This window comes from Anopheles coluzzii, chromosome 3, assembly GCF_943734685.1.
Source record: "Anopheles coluzzii chromosome 3, AcolN3, whole genome shotgun sequence".
Lineage (NCBI taxonomy): Eukaryota > Metazoa > Arthropoda > Insecta > Diptera > Culicidae > Anopheles > Anopheles coluzzii.
Genome location: NC_064671.1, coordinates 88,429,597 through 88,452,594, shown reverse-complemented (window position 1 = coordinate 88,452,594; position 22,998 = coordinate 88,429,597). Strand labels below are relative to the sequence as shown.

Sequence of the window (22,998 nt, the reverse complement as noted above, 5' to 3'; positions counted from 1 at the left end):
AAGGGGCATGTTTTTGCGTGTCGAGCCCCTCCAAGGGACACATGTCATGGGTTGTTAGTGAGACCTTCAAGGTCGTGTTTCATGAGGTGTCAATTAAGAAAGATAACCTATGTTGCTCTATTCCATTAGTATAACTAGAGAGTGCATTCAAAAGCTTCATTTAGATTCAAAAGCATCAACTATGTTGGATCTGGTGTCGCAGAAAAATTAGTGAAGGAGCATGACAAAAAAGCATAGAGGAAATAATGGGCTCCTTTGATATTACCAATACTTACTTACTTACTTACTTACTTACTTACTTACTTACTTACTTACTTACTTACTTACTTACTTACTTACTTACTTACTTACTTACTTACTTACTTACTTACTTACTTACTTACTTACTTACTTACTTACTTACTTACTTACTTACTTACTTACTTACTTACTTACTTACTTACTTACTTACTTACTTACTTACTTACTTACTTACTTACTTACTTACTTACTTACTTACTTACTTACTTACTTACTTACTTACTTACTTACTTACTTACTTACTTACTTACTTACTTACTTACTTACTTACTTACTTACTTACTTACTTACTTACTTACTTACTTACTTACTTACTTACTTACTTACTTACTTACTTACTTACTTACTTACTTACTTACTTACTTACTTACTTACTTACTTACTTACTTACTTACTTACTTACTTACTTACTTACTTACTTGCTTACTTACTTACTTACTTACTTACTTACTTACTTACTTACTTACTTACTTACTTACTTACTTACTTACTTACTTACTTACTTACTTACTTACTTACTTACTTACTTACTTACTTACTTACTTACTTACTTACTTACTTACTTACTTACTTACTTACTTACTTACTTACTTACTTACTTACTTACTTACTTGCTTACTTACTTACTTACTTACTTACTTACTTACTTACTTACTTACTTACTTACTTACTTACTTACTTACTTACTTACTTACTTTCTTACTTACTTACTTACTTACTTACTTACTTACTTACTTACTTACTTACTTACTTGCTTACTTACTTACTTACTTACTTACTTACTTACTTACTTACTTACTTACTTACTTACTTACTTGCTTACTTACTTACTTACTTACTTACTTACTTACTTACTTACTTACTTACTTACTTACTTACTTCGGAGCCCTCCATAGGTTCAAGTCACAAATGGACTCTGTCTCCAAACGTAGGACTGACTATTCTGCTGTCAGTAAATTATGTGTAATCAATAGATCACAGAAAGCCAAGGCCACCAGTGATACAGACAGGCTTTGAACGACACTGGTTGTTGTGCCAAAAAGAATTAAAAACACAATAAATAAGCATGTTCACACATTTCTTTCATCAAGAGATAAAACAGACATTGCATGGCGCAAATATAGCAAATTTACTTTTCAAATTCGTTCTACCCGTACAAAATATAAACAGAATTTTACTTGTTACTACTCGATCACACCTCATCACTACCATACAGCGTATACTCGCACTACTTCTCACAGAACGTATACCCTGTGGTACTGCTGATCCAATCCAGATACGACGTAACTCTCGTGTTCACACTCGGGAAGCTCGACGCGCAGGCCACACCGAACCCTACCACACCGATACTGTAGACCAGTTGGCTGTTCGGATCGGTATAGTACAGTGGACCACCCGAATCATTCTGGCAGGTATCATTACCGGCAGCGAACGTACACATCTGCGACGCAAGGATCGTGCGGGAGAGCTTCGTGCCGCAGCTGGTGGACGACACCACGGCCAGCGTTGTCTGCAGCAGTTCTTTCGACGATGGAGCACCGAAGTCGATCGCGCCCCAACCAAGCGCACTGAGCCGTGCATTCTCGAAGCTAGACGTACCGAATCGGAACGGGAGACACACCCGACCAACGCCCGGATTAAAGACGATCGTGTCAAACGTTTGCACCAATGCGATGTCGTTCGCTTTGGATGTTGGATTGTAGCTGGGATGTTTTATGAAGGTGGACACAAGCATGCGCAATGTGTAGGGGGTTTCGTTGGTAATATTTGTGTTCTGTTCGCCAACCAGAACGCGTGTGCCTGCTGCAGTTCTATCGAGCAGACAGTGAGCGGCAGTAAGCACATGACGATTGGTAACTGCAATCGTAAGTAAAACACTGGAGTGAGCTTCTAGTAACCAAATGGTACATCGACTATGCTACCTACCGATTGTGGATCCACAGAACACCCTTGACACACTGTTATCCCACAATCCTGCCATCATCGGGTACTCGTTTGTCAACGTGGGAAATCCGTTGACGATCGTGGGCTGGTGGAACGATAATAAAACAATTTCGTTAACGATCAAGATCGTGCATCACTACATACTTCTCTAATACAACACTTACCGTTCTGCGACGTCCACAGTCGCAGGCAAGCTTGAGCGCCGTAATCTGACAACGGAACCTTCCGCCGGACGTACTCGTGCTCCCCAGCAAAGCCACCACCAGCTTGTTATACTGACTTTCCACGTTGAATGTGGTCGTTCCGCAGCGTACAATCGCATCGCTCAGATTTGGATCGCCGAACCGCGAGATGGCCAGCTTGTCGTAGTAACAGCCCGTACTCGACGGCAGATACATATCGTAGCACTGCGCGTACAACGTATGGCCCACCGGGGCGTTTATTGTGTACCGACACTTGGTGCCCGGTGTATAGTAATTGGAAAAGTTGGGCGACTCGATAAAGCTCGTCTGACCACTGGTGTAGTTGTATTGCCGATCACATGAACCATACTGAGCTGTCACAATATCAATCATCAGCATCACCAGCAATAGGATCACTCCACCAACATTCCAAACGAACTTCAGCATTTTCTTTGGATTGATGCCCCACCTCTTCTTGCTCAAGTACTTTCACGACTTGATCGCGAACGAACACTAACCTGTTCGTCCACACGTGTGTTAGCATTTTAAAGCTTCCCAATCTGGGTGGCTAACGCAATCGCATACATCTGAGGTACGATTCGAAGTGTGTGTTGGGAGGGGCGCACCAACTGATCAAACAGATCGATCCGATTGACTTGATGTTTTTATCAGGCTGCACTCCGTCTCGAAATTGTGAAAAGAACATTGTACTTTTACAACACATAGTATCATTCACCAGTCTGTTCCAACCCGTACAAGACGTTCCTGGACATATATTTGCCAAACAGTGCCAAAAGTGAAAAACATCCAACTCCAAAGAAGGCACTGCAAGACCACAACATCGTCCGGATGTGTTTCAGGGTGTGTTTTTGAGGTAACAGCTCTCTCTCTCTCGCTTAAATTTCTGAGCAAAATGTCACTCTGACGCCATGCAAGCACAAAACCCTACAATGGGTGCTACTGTTGCTCACGTTAATGACTAGCTGTTTTCACCAGCCGAGAGAAGTTCGGTACACCTAAGAAACGAATATATTTTTTTATTCCGATTGTGCACTGCGTAAGAATCGCTCGTCTTTATTTGAAAAGAAACCCTGCTTACTGTTCGGAAAATGTTGTGTTAAATGAAAAATATTACTATTTACACTTAAACATTGGAGTGATGGAGTGTTAGGTCGAAAATACACGAACCGGAATTTCGTGGTAGTAAACATGATTCGATCAAATAAGAGACAATATTTTTAAAAACTTAGAAGACTTAATAAGCGTATCATACGCACAAACTTTCAACTGCGTTTTGGCATCTTTGAGATTATGTGTGATGATCTGTTAAGATAAAGTATTGATCTGTGGCCGTTTTAATTCTGATTGCACTCATTCTATAAAGCATATTTGGTCATTAGTATAGTTTAACATGGTCACACCGCTCCCTCATTAATCAAGCAAAGCCTTTTGACATTAGAGATGCATTAGAAATTCCAAGTATATTACTTCTGTTTCATATTACGGCCGTTTAGAGCTATACTCCTCACAGCATGTGAATCATAAATCGCATACTTTTTGTGTTAATACTACAACTATGAAGTACAGGAAACCCTACACATACAACCCACTTTAGTTACGATGACTAACTGATACGACGATTTTGAGTTTTTAGTTTATAAGTGTCAATTTGCTGAAATGTTAGAGTTTAATTTATCTAGTTTTCTTGATACTAACTGTTTTCGATCTTTATTACAGACAAATGTCGAGGGTCTCTTGTGCTCGAATACTTAAACATCCATTCCTAAATTTTTCCTATGCAATCAATTTAGGATTAAATACTTTTAACCAAGCTACTAATGGGTTAATCAATACAATTTAGCTGGCATTAGGATATTTATAATTGAGCATTGAACTAACGCTGAAATAAAGTGATAATAATCAGTGTACCGGACAGTACACTGATAAACATAGATTTTTTATATTGATCTTTTTCATGTTTGTTATTTATCATTAAATGTTTTTATTTATCTATATATGTACTTATCTAATTGTTTATTTTTTATTTTTTATCTATTGCAGCAATGGGATCATTTTATTTTCCATTTAAATGGTCTAAGAGGCGTCCTTTTGACAAATCCATTTATTCCTTATGATGTTATGTATTCAAAATTGCACAACTAAACAGTTTGTTAAGTCTGCATTTGTAGACATGTTTATTATTACATTTTTTTTTAATTTATGGTTTTGGCGATTACAATTAAAAATTACAGAACAACGTTTGCAATCTATACATTGCAGCTTAATTTACATCTCCAGTGTCTGTACTTATGAGCTATCATCATACTGAGACAAAATAGATCTCTAACATCTCTAGCTCTGACTGCACATATATTCCACCTGTAATCTAACGTAAATAGAGAATTACTTATTACCATTGTTCTCACTACATGAGCACTATCTAACCCGAACTATTTCTCACAGAACGTATACCCTGTGGTACTACTGATCCAATCCAGATACGAGGTAACTCTCGTGTTCACACTCGGGTAGCTCGACGCGCAGGCCACACCAAACCCTACCACACCGATACTGTAGACCAGTTGGCTATTTGGATCGGTATAGTACAGTGGACCACCCGAATCATTCTGGCAGGTATCGTTACCGGCAGCGAACGTACACATCTGCGACGCAAGAATCGTCCGGGAAAGCTTCGTGCCACAGCTGGTGGACGACACCACGGCCAGCGTTGTCTGCAGCAGCTGATTCGACGACGGCGCACCGAAATCAATCGCACCCCAGCCAAGCGCACTGAGCCGTACATTCTCAAAGCTGGACGTGCTGAAGAAAAACGGAAGACACACCCGACCAACGCCCGGATTGAAGACGATCGTGTTGAACGTTTGCACCAATGCGATGTCGTTCGTTTTAGATGTTGGATTATAGCTCGGATGCTGTGTGAAGGTGGAGATGCGGTAAAGCGACGAATAAGGGGTGTCGGAGCCGGTGCTTATGTCCTGATCGCCGACGAGCACGCTTGTACCGGTAACTGTTCTATCCAGCAGACAGTGAGCAGCAGTAAGCACATGACGATCGGTAACTGAAACCACAAGCAGGACACTTTAATAAGCTTCAATAATTGATCCAAGCCATGCTACCTACCGATTGTGGATCCACAGAACACCTTCGCCAAACTGTTGTCCACTAATCCTGCCATCATCGGGTACTCGTTCGCCTGCGTCGGAAATCCGTTGACGATCGTGGGCTAGTGGAACAGTTCAATAGTACATGGGGTAAATAGGACAGATAATTCCAGTAACGATCATGAACTTCCTCGACAACAAACATTACAACCATCGTACACTTACCGTTCTGCGACGTCCACAGTCACAGGGAAGCTTGAGCGCCGTAATCTGACAACGGAACCTTCCCCCGGACGTACTCGTGCTCCCCAGCAAAGCCACCACCAGCTTGTTATACTGACTTTCCACGTTGAATGTTGTATTTCCGCAGCGTACAATCGCATCGCTCAGATTGGGATCGCCGAACCGCGAGATGGCCAGCTTGTCGTAGTAGCAATCCGTACTCGTTGGCAGATACATATCGTAGCACTGCGCGTACAGCGTATGGCCCACTGGGGCGTTTATTGTGTACCGACACTTGGTGCCCGGTGTATAGTAGTTGGAAAAGTTGGGCGACTCTATATAGCTTGTCTGGCCACTGGCGTAATTGTACGTCAGATCACACGAACCGTATTGACCGGTCACCACATTGGACATCAGTATCACCAACAGCACCAAGATCGCTCCACTGTCATTCCAAACGAACTTCAGCATTTTCCTTTAATTTTTCTCACTATCTCTTGCTGCTCACGTACTTTCACTACTCGATCGCGAACGATCACTAAACTATTTGCCTCCTCTGGTATTAGCATTTTAAAGCCTCCCGCAAAGCTGCGATGGATAATGCAATCGCTTACGCTTGAGGTACGATTTGAAGTGGGTTTGAAAAGCCAACTGATCAAACATATTGACCCGATTAACTTGGCACTGTTATCAAGCTACATGGCGTCTCGAGCCGGTGAAAGGAACATTGTAGCAGTACTACACTTGCTCTCATTCATCAAGAAGAGCTAGTTGCAAGAACGTCCCTGGACACGTGTTTGCCAAACAGTGCCAAAAGTGAAAAACATCCCAATACACAGAAGGTTCATCAAAACAAAAACATCTTCCGGATGTTTTGCGGCTCGTTTTTTTAAAGGATCACATCTTCCACAAAGGTCTGATCGAAATTTCGTTTCAAAGTTCACTAACATGCACCCTCTTGCGCTCTAGATCCAAAAACACCTCACGGCCACACGCGGTGTAGCGCGGTAGGCTCGCTATCAGATAGCCAGTTCTTGCCAGTTTAGAACGTAACATGTGTTTTTGAAAGTTACAAAATGTACACCCCATTGTTTGTCCACCGTCATCCCGTACACAGATCGATCGCAACAGGTAAGCGAGGTAAGGTGTGGGGCGATGAAACGATACAGCAGTTAAGATAATAAGTCGTCTTGTTGCTCGTTTATCACATCGCAAACCAGCCCCCCAACACAGGTTCGGGCAACGATGGGGACGGCACAGTACGCGCTATCATTTGGCAATGTGCGGAAGCAACGTTCTTATCGCGTGGCTGGTCGCGCTGGTCGCGCTGGCAGTTTCGCCCGCGGTAGGCCAATTCACCGGCTGCGATCGGCAGAAGACACTTGCTGCCGGTGAGGTGTTCTACGTGGAATCGCCGAGCTTTCCCAACTACTATGCGCGCGGTACCAACTGCCGCTGGCAGCTGGCGGCACCGGCCGGCAACACGATCTACGTGAACTGCTACGACATGTATCTGGCTGCGGTAAGGCTACGAGTGTTATCTCCCTCACGAAGGTACGTCTCTCATATTTTGACAACGTTTCACGTTCGTTCCAGTCAACCGGATGTACCGCGGATCGTGTGGAGATATCGCTGCAGAATGATCCTACGCTCGCGTACGCCACCAAGTACTGCGGACAGCGTACCTTTACGCTACAATCTACCGGCAATCGGGCGGTGTTTGCTTTGCGTACGACCACGACCACATCTGGAGGACGGTTCCGGTGCCAGGTGGTAGCGCAGGCTCCCAAATGTAGCTGCGGGTTGCGCCGTACGTCTAAAATTGTGAACGGTGTGCCGACGCTTGTGAACGAGTTTCCCATGATGGCCGGACTGGTCGATTCCTCCTCACGGAGCGTCTTTTGCGGTGCTACTATTAGTGAGTATACAGGCTTAAAGTGTATCTTTCTCTCCAGGCAGTGATAAGTTTTGTTTTATGTGCATCCACAGTTTCCGACTATCACTCGATAACGGCAGCTCATTGCATGCGGGGACGCAGTCTATCCGCTTCCGGGCTGCTGGTCGGTGATCACAACCTAAGCGTCGGTACGGACACGAGCTACTCGGTGCTGATGCGCCTCGCCTCCGTCACGAACCATCCACAGTACGTCGTCAGCCCGTCGCGCAACGATATCGCGCTCGTGCGTACGGCCGACCGGATCGCTTTCAATGCCGCCGTCGGACCGGCCTGTCTGCCGTTCCGCTACTCCACCTCCAACTTTGCCGGCTCGATCGTGGAAGCGACCGGCTGGGGTACGATGGACTTTGGTGCACCGACCTCGAACGTGCTGCGCAAGGTGTCGCTGAATGTGATCTCGGAACAGTCCTGCCAGTCATCGATGCCCAACATTCTCGCCTCACACATCTGCACGTACACGCCAGGGAAGGATACGTGCCAGTACGATTCTGGCGGTCCGCTGTTGTTCGCTACCGGTGGACGCGTCTATCTGGTCGGCGTCGTCAACTACGGTGTATCGTGCGCATCCAGCAAACCGTCCGTCAGCAGCCGCATCACTTCCTATCTGTCGTGGATTCAAAGCGTTACTCCGGGCGTTACCTACTGCACACCGTAACGGCCTGATCGTTGAATAAAGCGTTATTCTTTACTTTGCAAATGAAGCAGAAACTTGTGTTTGTGCTTTTCAATTCATCCATCAAACTACCAGTTGTTTGATGTTCTGGCGAATGAATTCGTTAGTTAAGCGCGTACACCCGTTCAAACAAAACATTCATTTGCGTAACGTAAATAGATTCGGGCGCATGCTCATGCGCAACGTGAACGAGTTTGTTTTGGGGTGCTGGTGGATGAACCTGAAAACGGTCTGCGTCTACTGCGCAAGGTGGTTTTCGTTGGCGCTTGGCATCACCACTACCTGTGCGTGGAAGATACAAGGCGCTGTGGTACAGTTGTTGTTTGGTATGACGTATTTAGTTTGATGTTTGATGGTCATGTAAATCATAATATTATTCCCGATTTCTTCTTTACTATTACTTTTTCTTGTAAAACTCTTCCTAAATGCTTGCAGCTTCTACAAAGCACAAACCATGCTTGTATTAGTTTCATCCCATCCTTGCCAGTTCTCACCGACCCTCACTGACCAGCACAACCGTCCTCTTTGGCCGCTGTGGTCAGAAATCGATGAACGTTTGTACGCCAAGCGCACAAACACACCGGCGATCGGCGAGATCGCCAACTCAGTCGATCGTGAGTTTTTGCGCGCATAAGATCAGACTGCAAGCGCTACGCACAGGAAGCAAAAGTGAATTGCCAGTGATTTGCAGTACCATTCCCCAATCGCAAACGCATCCAGCGATCGGGACCATTAGTTGATGTTTTTTGCAAAGTGTAACGCTACAGCAGTAACGCTACACACCCACGATGACGAAAGCTGTAAACGCCGGCTGGAAGCTGGACAGTGATGATAAAGGTATGAACCGGGAGCATGAAGTGTATCGTAATTCTTCATCCCATAACCATCACCAACCGATGCTGGACAGGCGCCATCAGGAACACCGCCATCAAAAACCAACTTTGTTACACAATTTTGCTCCACCACCGTCTGCGTCATGTGTGTGTGTAGTGTAGTGTGTGCGGTGGCAAGCGAAAACCCCCCTTTTCGGTGATTTCGCAATTTTCGCCATTTTTGTAACCCCGTCGTGTCAGTCGGGCCAGTGTTTTCAGGCGTATACTGCGTGCTTGTTGTATTTTTAAACCCACCCCGAAGCCGGTCGGCGGCCCGTAGCGGGAAAAACTAAGATAAATACAGCGTGTGTAGTGGTGTTGCTGTTGCTGCTGCTGTGCTCTCGTTGCAGTTCGGCACAGCTGTGTGAATTGAAACGTGTGCCGAACGCGGTGACCGTGAAATGGTGTGAGGAAAAGGGGTTGAATGGGAAAATTAGAACGACGCAGGAAAAACAAATGCCGGTGTCGGTGATCAAGCAGTGTTTCGGTTTGCCGCGAGTGTATATCCATCATGGATGGGCCCAAGCTAGAGTTTATTAAATAATGTTGAATGAACGCTAAAGTGCTAGTTTGAGAAATCCGTTATGTGGTGTGAAATGAGTTCATAATTTCTGAATCAAAAGAGTAATATAAGGAACAAAATAACTGATATAAGTAATCTGCTAATGTTATGCATGCAGCGAGAAAAAAAAACATGAATGATTGCGGTCTGAAACAACTTTAAATTAAATAATATTTCACCTTATGATGTCCATCGCAAGCGAAAAGTTTCTTTAGTATCATAGAACAAAAGACAGTTTGGAGAAAAAAATGATCTCCAGGAAACTGATTGAATTAACGCCATTACATTGTTTCCTTCAAAGGGTTTATCCTCAATTTAATAAAGGATGTTTGGTTAAAAAATTGCACATTCCATTGATGCTTAACGAACCGGCCACTAGACAAGTGCATCTGTCACTGCTACCACAAAGAATTCGTTTGAGATATGAAACATCAAAGGACATTTGCATTCTAATGGAATGTTTAATTTAACATGCCTTTTCAATTGATTGCGCCTGTCATAATTTTTATTGAAACAAAAAAAGTGACGAGTTAGTTTTGCTGGAACGATTTGCTGCAATGTATCACATAAAATGATACATAAAATGATCACATACAAAAAATATGAGCAATATTTATGGTCTATCACAGATTTATGATCTTTTCAAATATCTCTCAAATGGAACACATGTGGCATAAATGAAACATACTAAATCAAAATTTATTTGAAAGCTGATATCATTTTTTATTTGCCTTTATCAATCAAATCCATGCGGTGTAAACGTCTTTAATCTCATCTTAATCTTTTCTTCTTTCCCGAGCACACGGACATTCCACTGTTAATCCCTCGAGATGCTGCTGTCTACAGGTTTAGACTTTAAGGTTAGCCGTTAGATAAGTTAATACGTTGAGTGAAATATTCGACACTGAAGACTGATAAAGAAGACGATACACTGAGGCTACGTGCTTTGTGTTTTCGCTTTCACTGATCTGCTCAATTCAACCAAAGAGTGAGGATAACCATAATTTTATCTTTTTCTTCTTACATTGTGTTCCGATTCAATTTCCAATGTCAACAGCATTTTTCATTGCTTGCGAGAAGTTTTTCAACAGCTGTCAAACATTTCATTTGCATCACAATAATATTTCAATTATTGCACATAGTGTTCAACACGTCTCAAGCTGGATTTAGTTTGACAGTTTTTTTGTGTTGTGTTGAAAATCATGTGTTAGAACTGAAAATTTATTCTGATTCTGATGAATACTGTGTGAGAGCTGTTGAAAAACATCTTGAATCGGAAATCGCTGAATAATTATGTGCACATTCGAAGGTGCCTTGAAAAACCTTGTTATTATTTCAATTCTTCTACATGATTTTCCACACGTCTCAAGCTGGATTGATTTTTAACAGTTGTTTGTGGTGAGTTGAAAATCATGTGTAAGAACTGTAATTTTGTTTTTAAGCAGATACTTCAACTTCGGAATCACAAGCAGGGCAAAATTCACAAGTTTCACAAGCAAAATCAGTCTGGGAATCTCCATGAGAATGGATCGTTTACAAGTGAATTTTGATTCTTTGCTTATATCAACAAGTAGCATCATTCGATCCAAATGTCTATTAATATAGAGATGCCAAATTTAACTCCAATTTCGAAGCAGATTCTGATTTCGAAGCCAAATCCCGAAGCCGATTTCGATTCCAGAACCTGTCATTTTTCTCATCACTACAGCTGGTCCTTCTTGATGAACATGTGTGGATTTACGGCAGCTCCCGTTGGAATCAAACAATCTGATAACTCATTACCCGAATTATTAAAACCTCCAATGTGACATTTAATTGACAAAAACCGTACCTTCGTAGACAAGTTATTACCAGAAATGGCAAATGTTTACAGCTGGATCTCCCATGCCACTGGGTTTGCTCACGCCACGCGTACCAATCAGTCCCCAAAGCCATAGCGACGAATTCAATAATTCCGTGAGTGATAAATTCGATTTACACTAAATACACCCCTTCACCACCACCACCGACACGAGAAACGTTCAGCAAGCAACGTGTAAAAACTAAAGTCACCTGAACAGGCACGAGGACACGTTGACGAGGCACGCTCGCATCCGCAATCAGACCCAGCGGCTGTAACTCACTCACCTCGAGACCGAGACCGTGAGAAAGCCAGCGAAACGATAATGTCCCTACCACTGCCACACAAGGGGGGGGGGGGGGGGGGCACACGTTTTAGCTTAATTGAAGGCAGTGGAAAACTTTGGTGCGAACCAACGGCGTTGAGGGTGAGCGTGTGGTGGTTTCTCGCCCGACTGTGTCTAATGGCAGTAGTGCCGCCTAAATTACCGCCATCGGGAACCATCGCGATCCCGCTACACCCGCGTTACGACCCGCGCACTCAACTCTCAATTCACGCGGGTGCAATAAATAGCGAGCGAGCGAGCGAGGAAATTATCCTCCAGCTTGGGTTTGGGACCTTGGCTCTCGTAAATCCGCCGACAGGAAGGGGCGAATAAATCTTGATACACACCAAAACCTACCGGCGAACGTATGCGAACGGGTGTGAACGGGCGATGCCGTTCACTCGACACTGCGTGAGGTGCATGGCGCTTAATCTAGCCGGATAGTGGTGGAAGGCGACGGCCACGTTCGGTGTATTACGAGCGAATAATTGTGCATAATTGCTTGCTCGATTCATGCCGTACGAAGGGTTCAGGGAAAGGATCGCTTTTCCACCACCGAACAGAGAGCCAGTCCCATTGAAATGGCACATTTTTTTTTTAGTCGCTACTTTCGCGACGACTCTATTAAGGCTTGAAACAAGTCATCGGAATGGTTCACCACCGCACCGGCGCTAATAATTTGCTCACAGATACACACCTTCATTACTCAAGCTGTTCGCTTTGGCGGTAAGGGCAGAACAAGGCATAACATCCTTTTGTCAGTGGAAGGGAGAACAAGCGAGTGGCTACTACAACAACAACAAAATCTCGATCATAAATATCCGCACACCACACGCCATTAAATCTTGCCACCCGGTATCGCTTCACTCACAATCAAACGCAAACGGCAAGCGACCCTGCTACCGAAACGAGATTCTTCCACAAAAAGGGTAAGGTTTTAACAGCGACCAACTGCCAGTAGATGGAAGCGAACGGATACGCTAACGGTTCGACTTACCGCGAGGGGAACGAACGACCACGACGGAAACGACGACGGATGGGCTCAAGAAAGCTACTACTCCGCTACTCTAGCCTTGCGGAATGCGAGACGGGGCGTAGTATAAATTATGCACAAGCGTCGGAATTACACTCGCAAGTACTTGCAGGACGGGGAAGGTGGATTTTAAATAATTTAAGCGAGCTTTTTCGCTCCCCGCTTTTGTTCTTCTCACTCCCCACTCTCCTCTTGACATTTGCAACAATGCGGATTGCCCCTCGGGAACGGGTTGGTGGGCGCCCTCGCGCTGCGCACCATTGTATTTCCCAGCCCGAGAGGAGTGTTCCGCTTTTCGCGAAAGGTATGCAGCGAAATGGAGTGTTTCTCATTCCCGCTATTCCCTTCCCTCTTCTAATTCCCACACACACACACACACCGCACAGCAAAGCGGAAAGTTTCATCAAAGCGCGCGAAAAGTCATAAGAAGCTCATTTAATAAGTTTCGTACCCATAAATCCGAATGTTAACGAGCCCCGAAACTGTGTTCCCGTGTTTCACCCAAAATCTCACCTGAGCCTTTCGTGCGCTGCCTCGCGGCAGGCGGAAACGATTGTCATAATCTTCCGCCGTGAACCGTGGCAGAGCGGGTGAAAGTAGCCGGGGAAGCAGCCGGATAGCGAAAGGGGTTCTTTTTTCGCCCACCAACCACCAGGAGCAAGTGGAATCGTTATGAGTTTTCACAAAAATTACCACTTTTAAAACAGACACGTACCCACCGCGGCACGCTGGATTCCACGAATTGTCCCACGCTGCCCTGGCGGGGAAAGGACGGAACTGCCACTTGTGTTAGTTAACAGTCTTTGACAGCAGGGCTGGCTGGCTGGGCTTTGCTGGCGTGGGGTGGCGCAGCACTTTACGCGAGCATATTTGGCCTGCCTGCCCTGCCGTTCCAAAGGGGCACGCTAGCCGGTATAAAATTGTTTGAAATCGTAAAAAAAGATTGCCCAAAGAATGTAAGCGACAGTGCGACAAACTTCACTTTAAATGCTTTAAGCGTTCCCGGGACCGGCCGGAGGCAAGTTTGACAGGAATGATTGCGCACTTTAAAACTTCAGAGACTGAAAAGGTGTTGAGTGGTTTTTCGGGACGCTTTGGGTGTGGGGACGGGAAGTTCGTCTAATGGATAATCAGGCACGTCTTAACTTTTCCTACCATTAAAGCATTAAAGCATATTATTGGATTTTGCATTTCTCTCTCGTTGTTTTGGTGTAGTTTTTCCCCATCACGGTCAATTATAAATGCCTTTTTTATGCTTCCAACAAGCAGCTCAAACTGCAGGACGTTTTCATTTCAAAGTTCCTGCTCATCACAGAGAATGAACACTTCGCCAGCTATTCTTCGTTGCATTCGCGCGTGTGCACTGAGGAGAACGCTTCATTGTAACGATGGTATTTTGTAATAATTTGCTTTGCATAGCTTTGCTCATAATCCTGGGCCCAAGGTCCAGAGATGGTTATGGTACAAAAAAACAAAGAGGCGTAAAGGGGTCTAGTTACACTCGTTGTCTAGAAGAGAAGCATCTCCACTATGGTTAGAGCTGGTATCAAAACATTTTTGGTAAACTATTAAAATGCTTGGGGAATGATTATTTACTACTTTTAAGACCTTTAAGAATGCAAAATTACACGCTTCGGTACAGGGTGAAAACGAAACATTTGACAGCTCGATAGTATCGCCGAACATGTCAACACATTATTATTCAATATCTCCCTGAAAGAGTCAATGATATGCTCCACCAAATCAACAACTCGCTGAACACGTCCATAATACCATCGAAAACCCTGTCTCAAAGCGCCTTAAACTGTGCAATGCGTTGAACAACACATTATTTTTAACAATATCATTCATTTTGGCCTCTTCATTGCATTTGTATTTAGGTTACGGAAGACCTAGAAACCTCAATAAAGTCAAAATCTGGGACAAGTAGACAGTAGTTACATACAAGTTTCAAAATAGTTTATGGCTGTAATATCCTACGGAATGGTCAACTGAAGGATTAACTAAGACATATCCGTAAATCTGTCTATAGACGCGTTAGAATTTTAATTCGAATTTTTGCAACCCTACCATTCTTTAAGGCTCAGCCATATTTCGCTCACACCATTCAAGACATCTTTATTGTAAAATTTGCCTTAAAAAATCTGAGACAAAGAAAATAGAGTTTAGACCATTCCCGTCGCTACGAAAGCTCGAAAGCAAGAATAGCCTGTAGAGAAAGCGAATTAAATTCACAAAATATACATCACCCGAGAAATAAGACGTCCGAAATCACTACTGTGCCACCGCGTACGCTGGCACGCTAAACCGTTAAACCACCTGTATTGCCCGCAATCCGGTGCAAAAGCAAAAACTGCAACACCGACTCGAGCCCGTCGTCCTTATCGTCTTTATTTCAAATTTATTCTCAATTTATTTCACTTCTCTCACGCTATGCTAGGTACGCGAAACATTCATATCAAAAACGATTGCACCGTGCCGGCCCGTTGCTGCCGGACCTAAGGCACTACCGGCCCGGCACGAAACGCTAGCCACTGAATTGGAATTATAAATATTTTATTCTCCATTCTCCTTTCTTTTTCATTTCATGCGGCGTGTGCATAACCCACGTCCACCACACACATACACACTATCTATGGCGATTCCGAATGCTGTACAGCGTGCTACATCGAGGTGGACGAGAATGAGAACGAAACCGTCGACCGGTCGGACGAGAACGATTCCAACAATGACGACCCGGACCATTGCTGGACGCAGTGGAGTAATTTACCGGATCACATCCTCGAGCGCATCTTCTCCCATCTCACCATCAAGGAGCGGTACTACGCGAGCCTGGTATGATGCCATAAAATCCTCGCGAGTGTGTGTGTGTGTGCATGTCTCTGTTGCCCGAGCGTCCCAAACGCAAACGATGAGAATGATGATGATGACGATAATAACAATGATCACCTGGGCTCGGTGTCTGAGACCAGTACGCAGTAGCCCCGACGGTGTTCAGCGCGACCAATTGATTAATTGTGTACTCAAGGCCTTCTCTCTCTCTCTCTCTCTCTCTCTCTCTCTCTCTCTCTCTCTCTCTCTCTCAATCGCACTCTCCGCTCTGCAGACCTGTTCCGGTTGGTATCGCGCGTTCTATCTGCCCCACGTGTGGTCTAACTTTCTGGTCGAGGACGCGACGCTCGGCCGGATGCGGTACAACTACTACTCCGGCTGGCAGCCCGTGCTCGATCACGCCCGCCTCCAGAGCTGCCTGCTGTCCGTCGGTCACCTCATACGCGGGCTCGACTTCCGGCCGCAGGTAAGCTTCAACAACATGTTCCAGTTCATGTCGCTCATCTCGTGGGCGATGGAGCAGAACGCCCGGACGGCCGGGTGTCCGCGCGAGTGGGTCGGCTGCGGTTCGCGCATCCGCTCGCTCAATTACCTGTTCCCGTGCAATATGGCCATGAGCGAGGATCCGGAGTCAATCAAGCTGTTCGGTACGGGCGGTCAGCTGCTGGCCGCACTCAAGCGGCTGATGCTCTGCCTCACCAACCTGCACTCCCTGTCGCTGGTCGACCTCTTCCTCGAGCGGTACGAGGCGAACCATCTGCTGGACGAGGTGCTCGAGTCGTGCTGTCTGGTGCTGCGCCGGCTCTGCCTCGTCAACGTGACCAACGTGCACTGTCCCATCATGCACATCGGACTGTTTCTCAATCTACAGGTGAGTGATGACGTGCTGGCCCTAAACTAAATTATCTTATCCACTGCGGGGTGGTACGGGACCTGCGACAATGAGGTTTCGGAACGTTCGGGTTAGTCGCAGGTGAAAGCTGATACCAATCAGCACGGACAACACACACACACGGCTTCTTTAGCTGGCCCCAAAATTGTCCAGCTCATCCGGAACACACCCTAGGATGTATTGTCAACGAGTCGTTTTTCAACGCCCAGTCCGAACGGTGCTGATTCATCGTACAACGGGACTGCCCCCCCCCGAAACCGTGCAGTGTGCGTACAGCCTTGGCTAATACCATTACTTTATGATTGTGAGGTTCCGTGGCACAAGTGAAAAAGCAAAACCGGCACAAGCTATATCTACTTTTCATCATCAATTTCACGCCCGCTTTAACAAGAACATACACACAGACAGGCGGACAGCAGGCAAGGAACCCAACGGTCCATTCGAAACGCTACGGTATGTGTGTGTGGCGGGTTGCCTAACATGCAGGCGCTTTAAGCAATGCCCAATTTGCATAACCGTTCAATTTGTAACTCGACCGTTCCAGTCCCGGCCAAAGGCGTGCAAAATGTATACTGTGTATGCGTTAGTGTGTCCCGAGTGTGGCCAGGAGAATTGACTCACCCAACCGGGAACTTATTATTGACTCCTTCTCTATCTCTCGTACGCACCCGTAGACGCAACGGGACACAACCCAAGGACAAACCGAGCGCGACAAGATATTTAATAACCGAAAACGATTAATCACCCTTGTCATCGTCCGTCCGTCCGTTAGTTTTCGCTTCGCTCATCCGGGCTCACTGCCCTCCTTTCCTATTTGCCTCCACGCCCAACCCAGGTGCTGGTCGTTTCACCGCAGAACATTGACGACGACGTGCTGATGCTGCTGGCCGACTCCAAGGTGAAGCATCTCACCCTGCTCCAGAACCGCTACACACCGCCCGCCCTCGCCATCAGCCCGTGCTCGGCCAAGGCATGGCTGACGGTGCGGCAGGATAACCCGAAGCTGCGCGTCCACCTGTGCGTCGAGTCCACCACCAACGCGGTGGTCCTGCTGCAGCCCGAAGCGCCCGTCGCTAGCATGATTTATCAGACGCCCAAAACAATGGTAACTATAAACTCACGTGTGTTCTTGCCTGTGTGTGTGTGTGTGTGTCGCTTCGAGTGCATGTGGCTCGCAATTTCGCTATGACAGTGCTGTCGTCGGGCTGGCGGGTTCAGCTTGACAGCAGGAAGATGGGATCGGTAAAGCTTTAGTATGGGATTTATTAAACATCAAACATCTCGAAGGCAAGTCAGTGGAAGGGAGTAGTATAGTGATCCTGGGAAAATGGTTTATAATAACGGATTTCGAGTTAATTTCTTTTTCAAATTCAATCACGACCTGTTTCACGCAGTGTATCTTGTATAAAACCTTCAAACTTCTTGTATAAATTAATCAAACTTTATATTTTTTACTTCCAAAATTCGTTTTAATCAATGGCATGAAGTGAAAACATGTTTCTTTAGGTTCATTACAAAAAAAATCACTTTTTTAAAAAATTGAACTTATTTCACCAAAGCTATCATTACAGGGTTTTCCAGCAGTTCTCATAGCTGTCGGACACTTTATTAACTCTTTCTTGCGTGAAATGAACTTAATGTAATGAGAATTGGACTCTATAGCACCCTTGTTGGACAAATCCAACAGGAATTTCGTACGAGCCTGTCTAAAAAGGGTGCCTTCGTGTCCAATTTCCAACACAGGAAGTTCACTTCCAATATGAAAGAATCAAGGAAGTGTCCCACAACTATGAGAACCTTTGGAAAACCCTGTATTCCTTAAATTTTTCAAAAGACGTTATCTTGACATATTCAAATTGAAAAATCATTTAAGAGTAATGTTCAATTGAAATAGATTCTTAGGCCACATAGATCAAGCTCGTTTGCTGCACGTTTTGTCCGGGGTCACAGGCTCTTCATGCATGTTGTAAGGTATGACTTATGTGATAGGAAATTATACTAATGTTGGGTCATTTTCCGATTTGAGAATTGCCTTTTGGTTTGGTTTAAAAGTAAAAACTTGGACATAACAGTTAGGGAAAATTCGTTTGAGAAAATAGGTACACGAAGCAAACACAAATCGATTATAATTGACCCTTACTCAATTAAAGATCAATGAGGAATAAGGGATTATTGTCCGAATAATTTATCACAAATAATAATTTGCTCATTTAAACTATATGAGCGAATAGTTTACGGCAAAACTAGAACTATTCTAAAACAAATATGAGTTTTGTCACATTTTACAAATATTTCCATCGCTTCAAATTCATTTTCTCCATTCCAATTTTTCGCGCAACCAAAGCCTCCGGTATGCAAATATTCCAATTACTGTCATACAGCATTTGTTTGCATTTGACTCCAGTGTACCTAATGGGTTTCATACGTGAAAAAAATACGGTAGGAAACCCGTCTCATCAAGTTATGCATTCAAAAACACAGTAATGGAAGACACAGCTTGTTTTATCATTTCCATTTTTTCCCATAAAGTAAATCACTTCTGAAACTAACCCAAGCTAGTTCTGAAACAAAACATACACACACACATCTGTAAGCTCCCTTCCTCCGTCCCCTACTCCCGACAGCACAAACAAAGCGAAAAGTATTCGAGTGCAAAGCAAATAATAGCAAACCACAAACCCACAACCCGCCGTATCCACTCCAGCCACACCGGTGTAAGGTAAACAGACCATAACAAGCGCAAACACACATCCCTACCGTCGACAAACGATTGCGATAAATTATTTCCTGCACCCCATAGTATCAAACCGGCACAGAAAGCTCAGCCGGCACAGCTTACAACCACCGACACGAATATGTTACATCGAGCAAAAGAATCATGGCTAACGAATAGACAGATAGAGAGAAAGAGACAGCCAGAGTAGCACCGACAAAACGGGCTCCCTGTGCAATAGAGTGTTAATTAAGTTTTTGGGTGGGCGATAAGTTTTGTTGATTATTCTTATTCATATGCAGAGAACGCTGTGCACCGAGCCCGATTGTACTGCCGGCAATTGCAATTGAAGGAACAATGCAACAAGCGGCAATCTCTCGAGCGGAATCGAGTCGAAAGTTTATCATGCCGGGGGAGCTTTTATGCAAAATCTCTAATCTCTTCGCAGATTACTTCGGACCAGCTGGTGGCGGCCGTCGATGCCTACAAGTACACGCTGACCGTTTACGGGCACGAGCAGCTGCCCGCGACCACGGCCGAAGCGGTCGGCGACGGCGAGTTCCAGGAGCGCCCGGATAGTTTGCTCCTGCTGCTGGCCCGCTCCTGTCCCGGTTTGAACGCGCTGGTAAGTTGCCCTGCCTCGTGCCTTTGATCGCACCGCTTCACTCACTGCTCACTGCTTTGTACCGCAGATGGTGCGGGAGTGCATCTCAACGGCCACGATCCTGCTGATTGCCACATCGGCACAAAACCTGCGCCATCTCTACATCAACCGGGCCCAGGTTCGGTTGGGCTGCGATTGGCCCCGCAGCCCCGACTGGACGGACGAGTTCTACGGCTGGCTGCAGTCGACGGCGGCGTCGATCGAAGCGACCGAACAGGAAGTGTCCCGCATACTGGACCACCCCTACTGGCATCTGCTGTCCGAGGAGCAGTTCCAGATGGCGTCACTAACGCGACATGTAGCCGTTTGAGTGTTTCCACTCCCTTTTTTTTTGTACTCCGACCTCGTCTGTTTCTCTTTGCTGCGGAAGTTGAGAAGCAAAAGTATACGGGTGCTGGACACCGGATTACATCCTTCATATATCCCACCGATCCATGAAGAATAACGCCGGGCGATAGGGTGGAATGGAAAGAATCGACGAAAGCTCACGCTCACTCCCGCTGTGCCAAGTTCACCAATGCCCCGTGGGCACACACCAATGGGAGTGAAAGAGTTTTTAATTAAGCAAAAATAATTGAACAATTTTTCTTCCATCACGGAGAGAAGAAGGCAGGCAACGGGAGAGAGAGAGAGAGAAAGTGAGGGAAATTATTTTATCAGCATGGCATAATTATGCTGCTAAACTTTCCGCCAAGTACCAGAAGCGAAGGTCCCGACATAAGACCTTTTCCTTCCGCTCATTGCCATTAAAATGGCTTCGGATGTGTCCTGCAGAGAGAAGATTTTTTTTTTTAAATATTTTTTACCAACTACCATCGGTCAAGCGTGCAGCGGCGCACTGTCGATGAGGGGGGGGGGGGGAGGTGAAACATTCTCCAAACAAACACACTCACACGCCAACTGCAAATGTCAAAGGTTGATGGTAAATTAAACTCAACTTTTCCATCGCCCGGCTTCATTATTCACGAGACACTTTTCGCCACCTGCCGGCCTGCTGGGGACGGGAAACGATACAAGTCGCTTGACGAATATGCAACACAAGGTGCAATGAAAAATGCATCCATGTCAGCAAACTTTTCGACCAAACATCCATCCATCACGCAGAGAAAAAGTGAGAGAGGGAGAGAGTTGATGATTCGTTAGAGCCGAGAGTGACCGAAAGCGTAGAGCATACGACATTGGTTGCCGAGGGCGTGGGCTGTCGGGATGCAGAACTGGGAACTACTTTTTCGCCAAAAACTCACACACAGGCACCGGCACAAAACGGGAAAGATATTCGGTTTGCGGGAAAAACTTTAACAGGGAAAATTCGTCAGCAGTCGAGTCAGCACGCCTCAGCAGGATAAGGGTAGGGGGGGGGGGGGGAGAGGGGAACTAATTGCTAACTATTCAATAAAATTTTCCTATCAACAAACACACGGCGGCAGCTAGGGGTTGTGATTGTTGAGAAGAAACTTTCCAACCCAAGCGATGAGAAAAGACTGCATGCTGATGGTGATGGCGATGATGATGGAGTTTTCTTTGGAGCACAACCATAATAAATGAGTTGCGGAAGAACAGCGGGAAGAAAATAATTTTAAAAGAAGAAAAATTTTATAGGTCATTTGACAAACAAGCGTTAAAGAGTTTTCAGTTGCTTTTCATTTCAATTTTATTAACAGCTCATTAAAGTGACGCTTGCTGACATTGGAACGTTATTCGATGTGTCGCGCAGCGTCGACTTTTGAACGGAGGGGGGTTTTAGTTGAATCAAGTTTCATCAAAAGCTTTATGAAATAGTCATTAGTTTTGCTATAATCAAGTTGGAATGTTGAACTTTTTTTTGGACAGAATGTTTAACGCTTTGATCGCATGGTGAAACGAGTGGGACATTTTGCTGATTTGTACCCCAAATTGCCTATTGAACTGTACCTCACTCCATCACCATTCCTAGTTGAAGGGGAATGTCCTTACGATTTAAACAGTTCTGCCCAAAAGCTATAGGAAGCTTTGAATTATTATTTTATGAAGAATTGTTTGGTTTAAGCTCCTGATATTATAATGCTAGTCGTATTGTCACTATTACACAAATTATGCAAAAACTTTTTGAAATGTTACTTGTTAATTATTTAAAAGGCTTAGAATTGTAAATAAAAGTAGTGTTAAGAATGGTACAGGTGAACCTCGAGATACACGGTACCTTTTATACGCGGATTCGGAGATACGCGGTTTTCTCAATTTGACAGTTCTTTGAGCAAATTGTACTGGTTTGAGTCATCAATTATTAAATGCAAATAAATAAATTTGCAAATAAATAAATTAAATAAATTTTCTTCTGGTTGAACTTGATGTGTTTAAAGAAGGTTTTATATTGTTATTTTAAGTTCAAATTATAATCTCATATAATCTAATCTAATCTAATCTCAAATAATCTAATAGTTGCAAAAACTTATTACGCCACTTACACGAAAATAAGTGATATTTTGGCGGGAAACCGTGAAATCCTACGTACGCGGAAATTCGAAACACGCGGTATTTTGCGACCGTTTTCGGTCCCCATCAACCGTGTACCTCGAGAACCACCTGTACTACAACACTAATTCGATACTGCTTGATTTAACTAGTTCAGCACCTAATCGTGTACCTAACAAATGAATTTGACTAATTGGGCCCTTTACGATTCTAGTCAGCTTTTTGACAGTTGGAGGCTGAACTACTAGCCTGCGATTTTCTGCCTAGATTATTTTAGCCTCAAAGCTAGAATAAGAGTCGAGTACCTGCTCGAAAAAAAAGCATGTTTTTTTCTATAACCAAATTTGAACATCACTTTTTGACAGGACGGGTAAAAGCTTTTACTCAAACAAGCTTTCTGGAGGCTTGACGAAC

The 22,998-nt window shown here is 44.7% G+C and overlaps 2 protein-coding genes and 1 pseudogene across 3 annotated transcripts; 2 read left to right on the top strand and 1 right to left on the bottom strand.

Moving 5' to 3' along the window:
* Positions 1-1,405: 1,405 nt before the first annotated feature.
* Positions 1,406-6,250, bottom strand: LOC120956701 (venom serine protease-like). Of its 2 annotated transcripts, none has more exons than XM_049608732.1 (3): positions 5,774-6,250; positions 2,227-2,329; positions 1,406-2,157 (listed from the first exon to the last, which is right to left on the bottom strand). In XM_049608732.1, exons 1-3 carry the CDS (start codon positions 6,239-6,241, stop codon positions 1,529-1,531), a joined length of 1,200 nt encoding a protein of 399 aa, XP_049464689.1. In that variant the 5' UTR covers positions 6,242-6,250; the 3' UTR covers positions 1,406-1,528. The 2 variants fall into 2 exon arrangements, with proteins under 2 accessions (XP_049464689.1, XP_040234324.2); XM_040378390.2 differs by lacking the exon at positions 5,774-6,250 and adding an exon at positions 2,409-2,882.
* A 256-nt stretch (positions 6,251-6,506) lies between these two features.
* LOC120958806 (venom serine protease-like) lies at positions 6,507-8,428 on the top strand (annotated as a pseudogene).
* A 493-nt stretch (positions 8,429-8,921) lies between these two features.
* Positions 8,922-22,461, top strand: LOC120958752 (uncharacterized). The gene is made up of 6 exons (XM_040381752.2): positions 8,922-9,237; positions 15,692-15,867; positions 16,139-16,735; positions 17,592-17,861; positions 19,918-20,094; positions 20,162-22,461. The coding sequence occupies exons 1-6, from the start codon at positions 9,189-9,191 to the stop codon at positions 20,441-20,443; spliced, it is 1,551 nt and encodes a 516-aa protein (XP_040237686.2). The 5' UTR covers positions 8,922-9,188; the 3' UTR covers positions 20,444-22,461.
* The last annotated feature ends 537 nt before the right edge of the window (positions 22,462-22,998 follow it).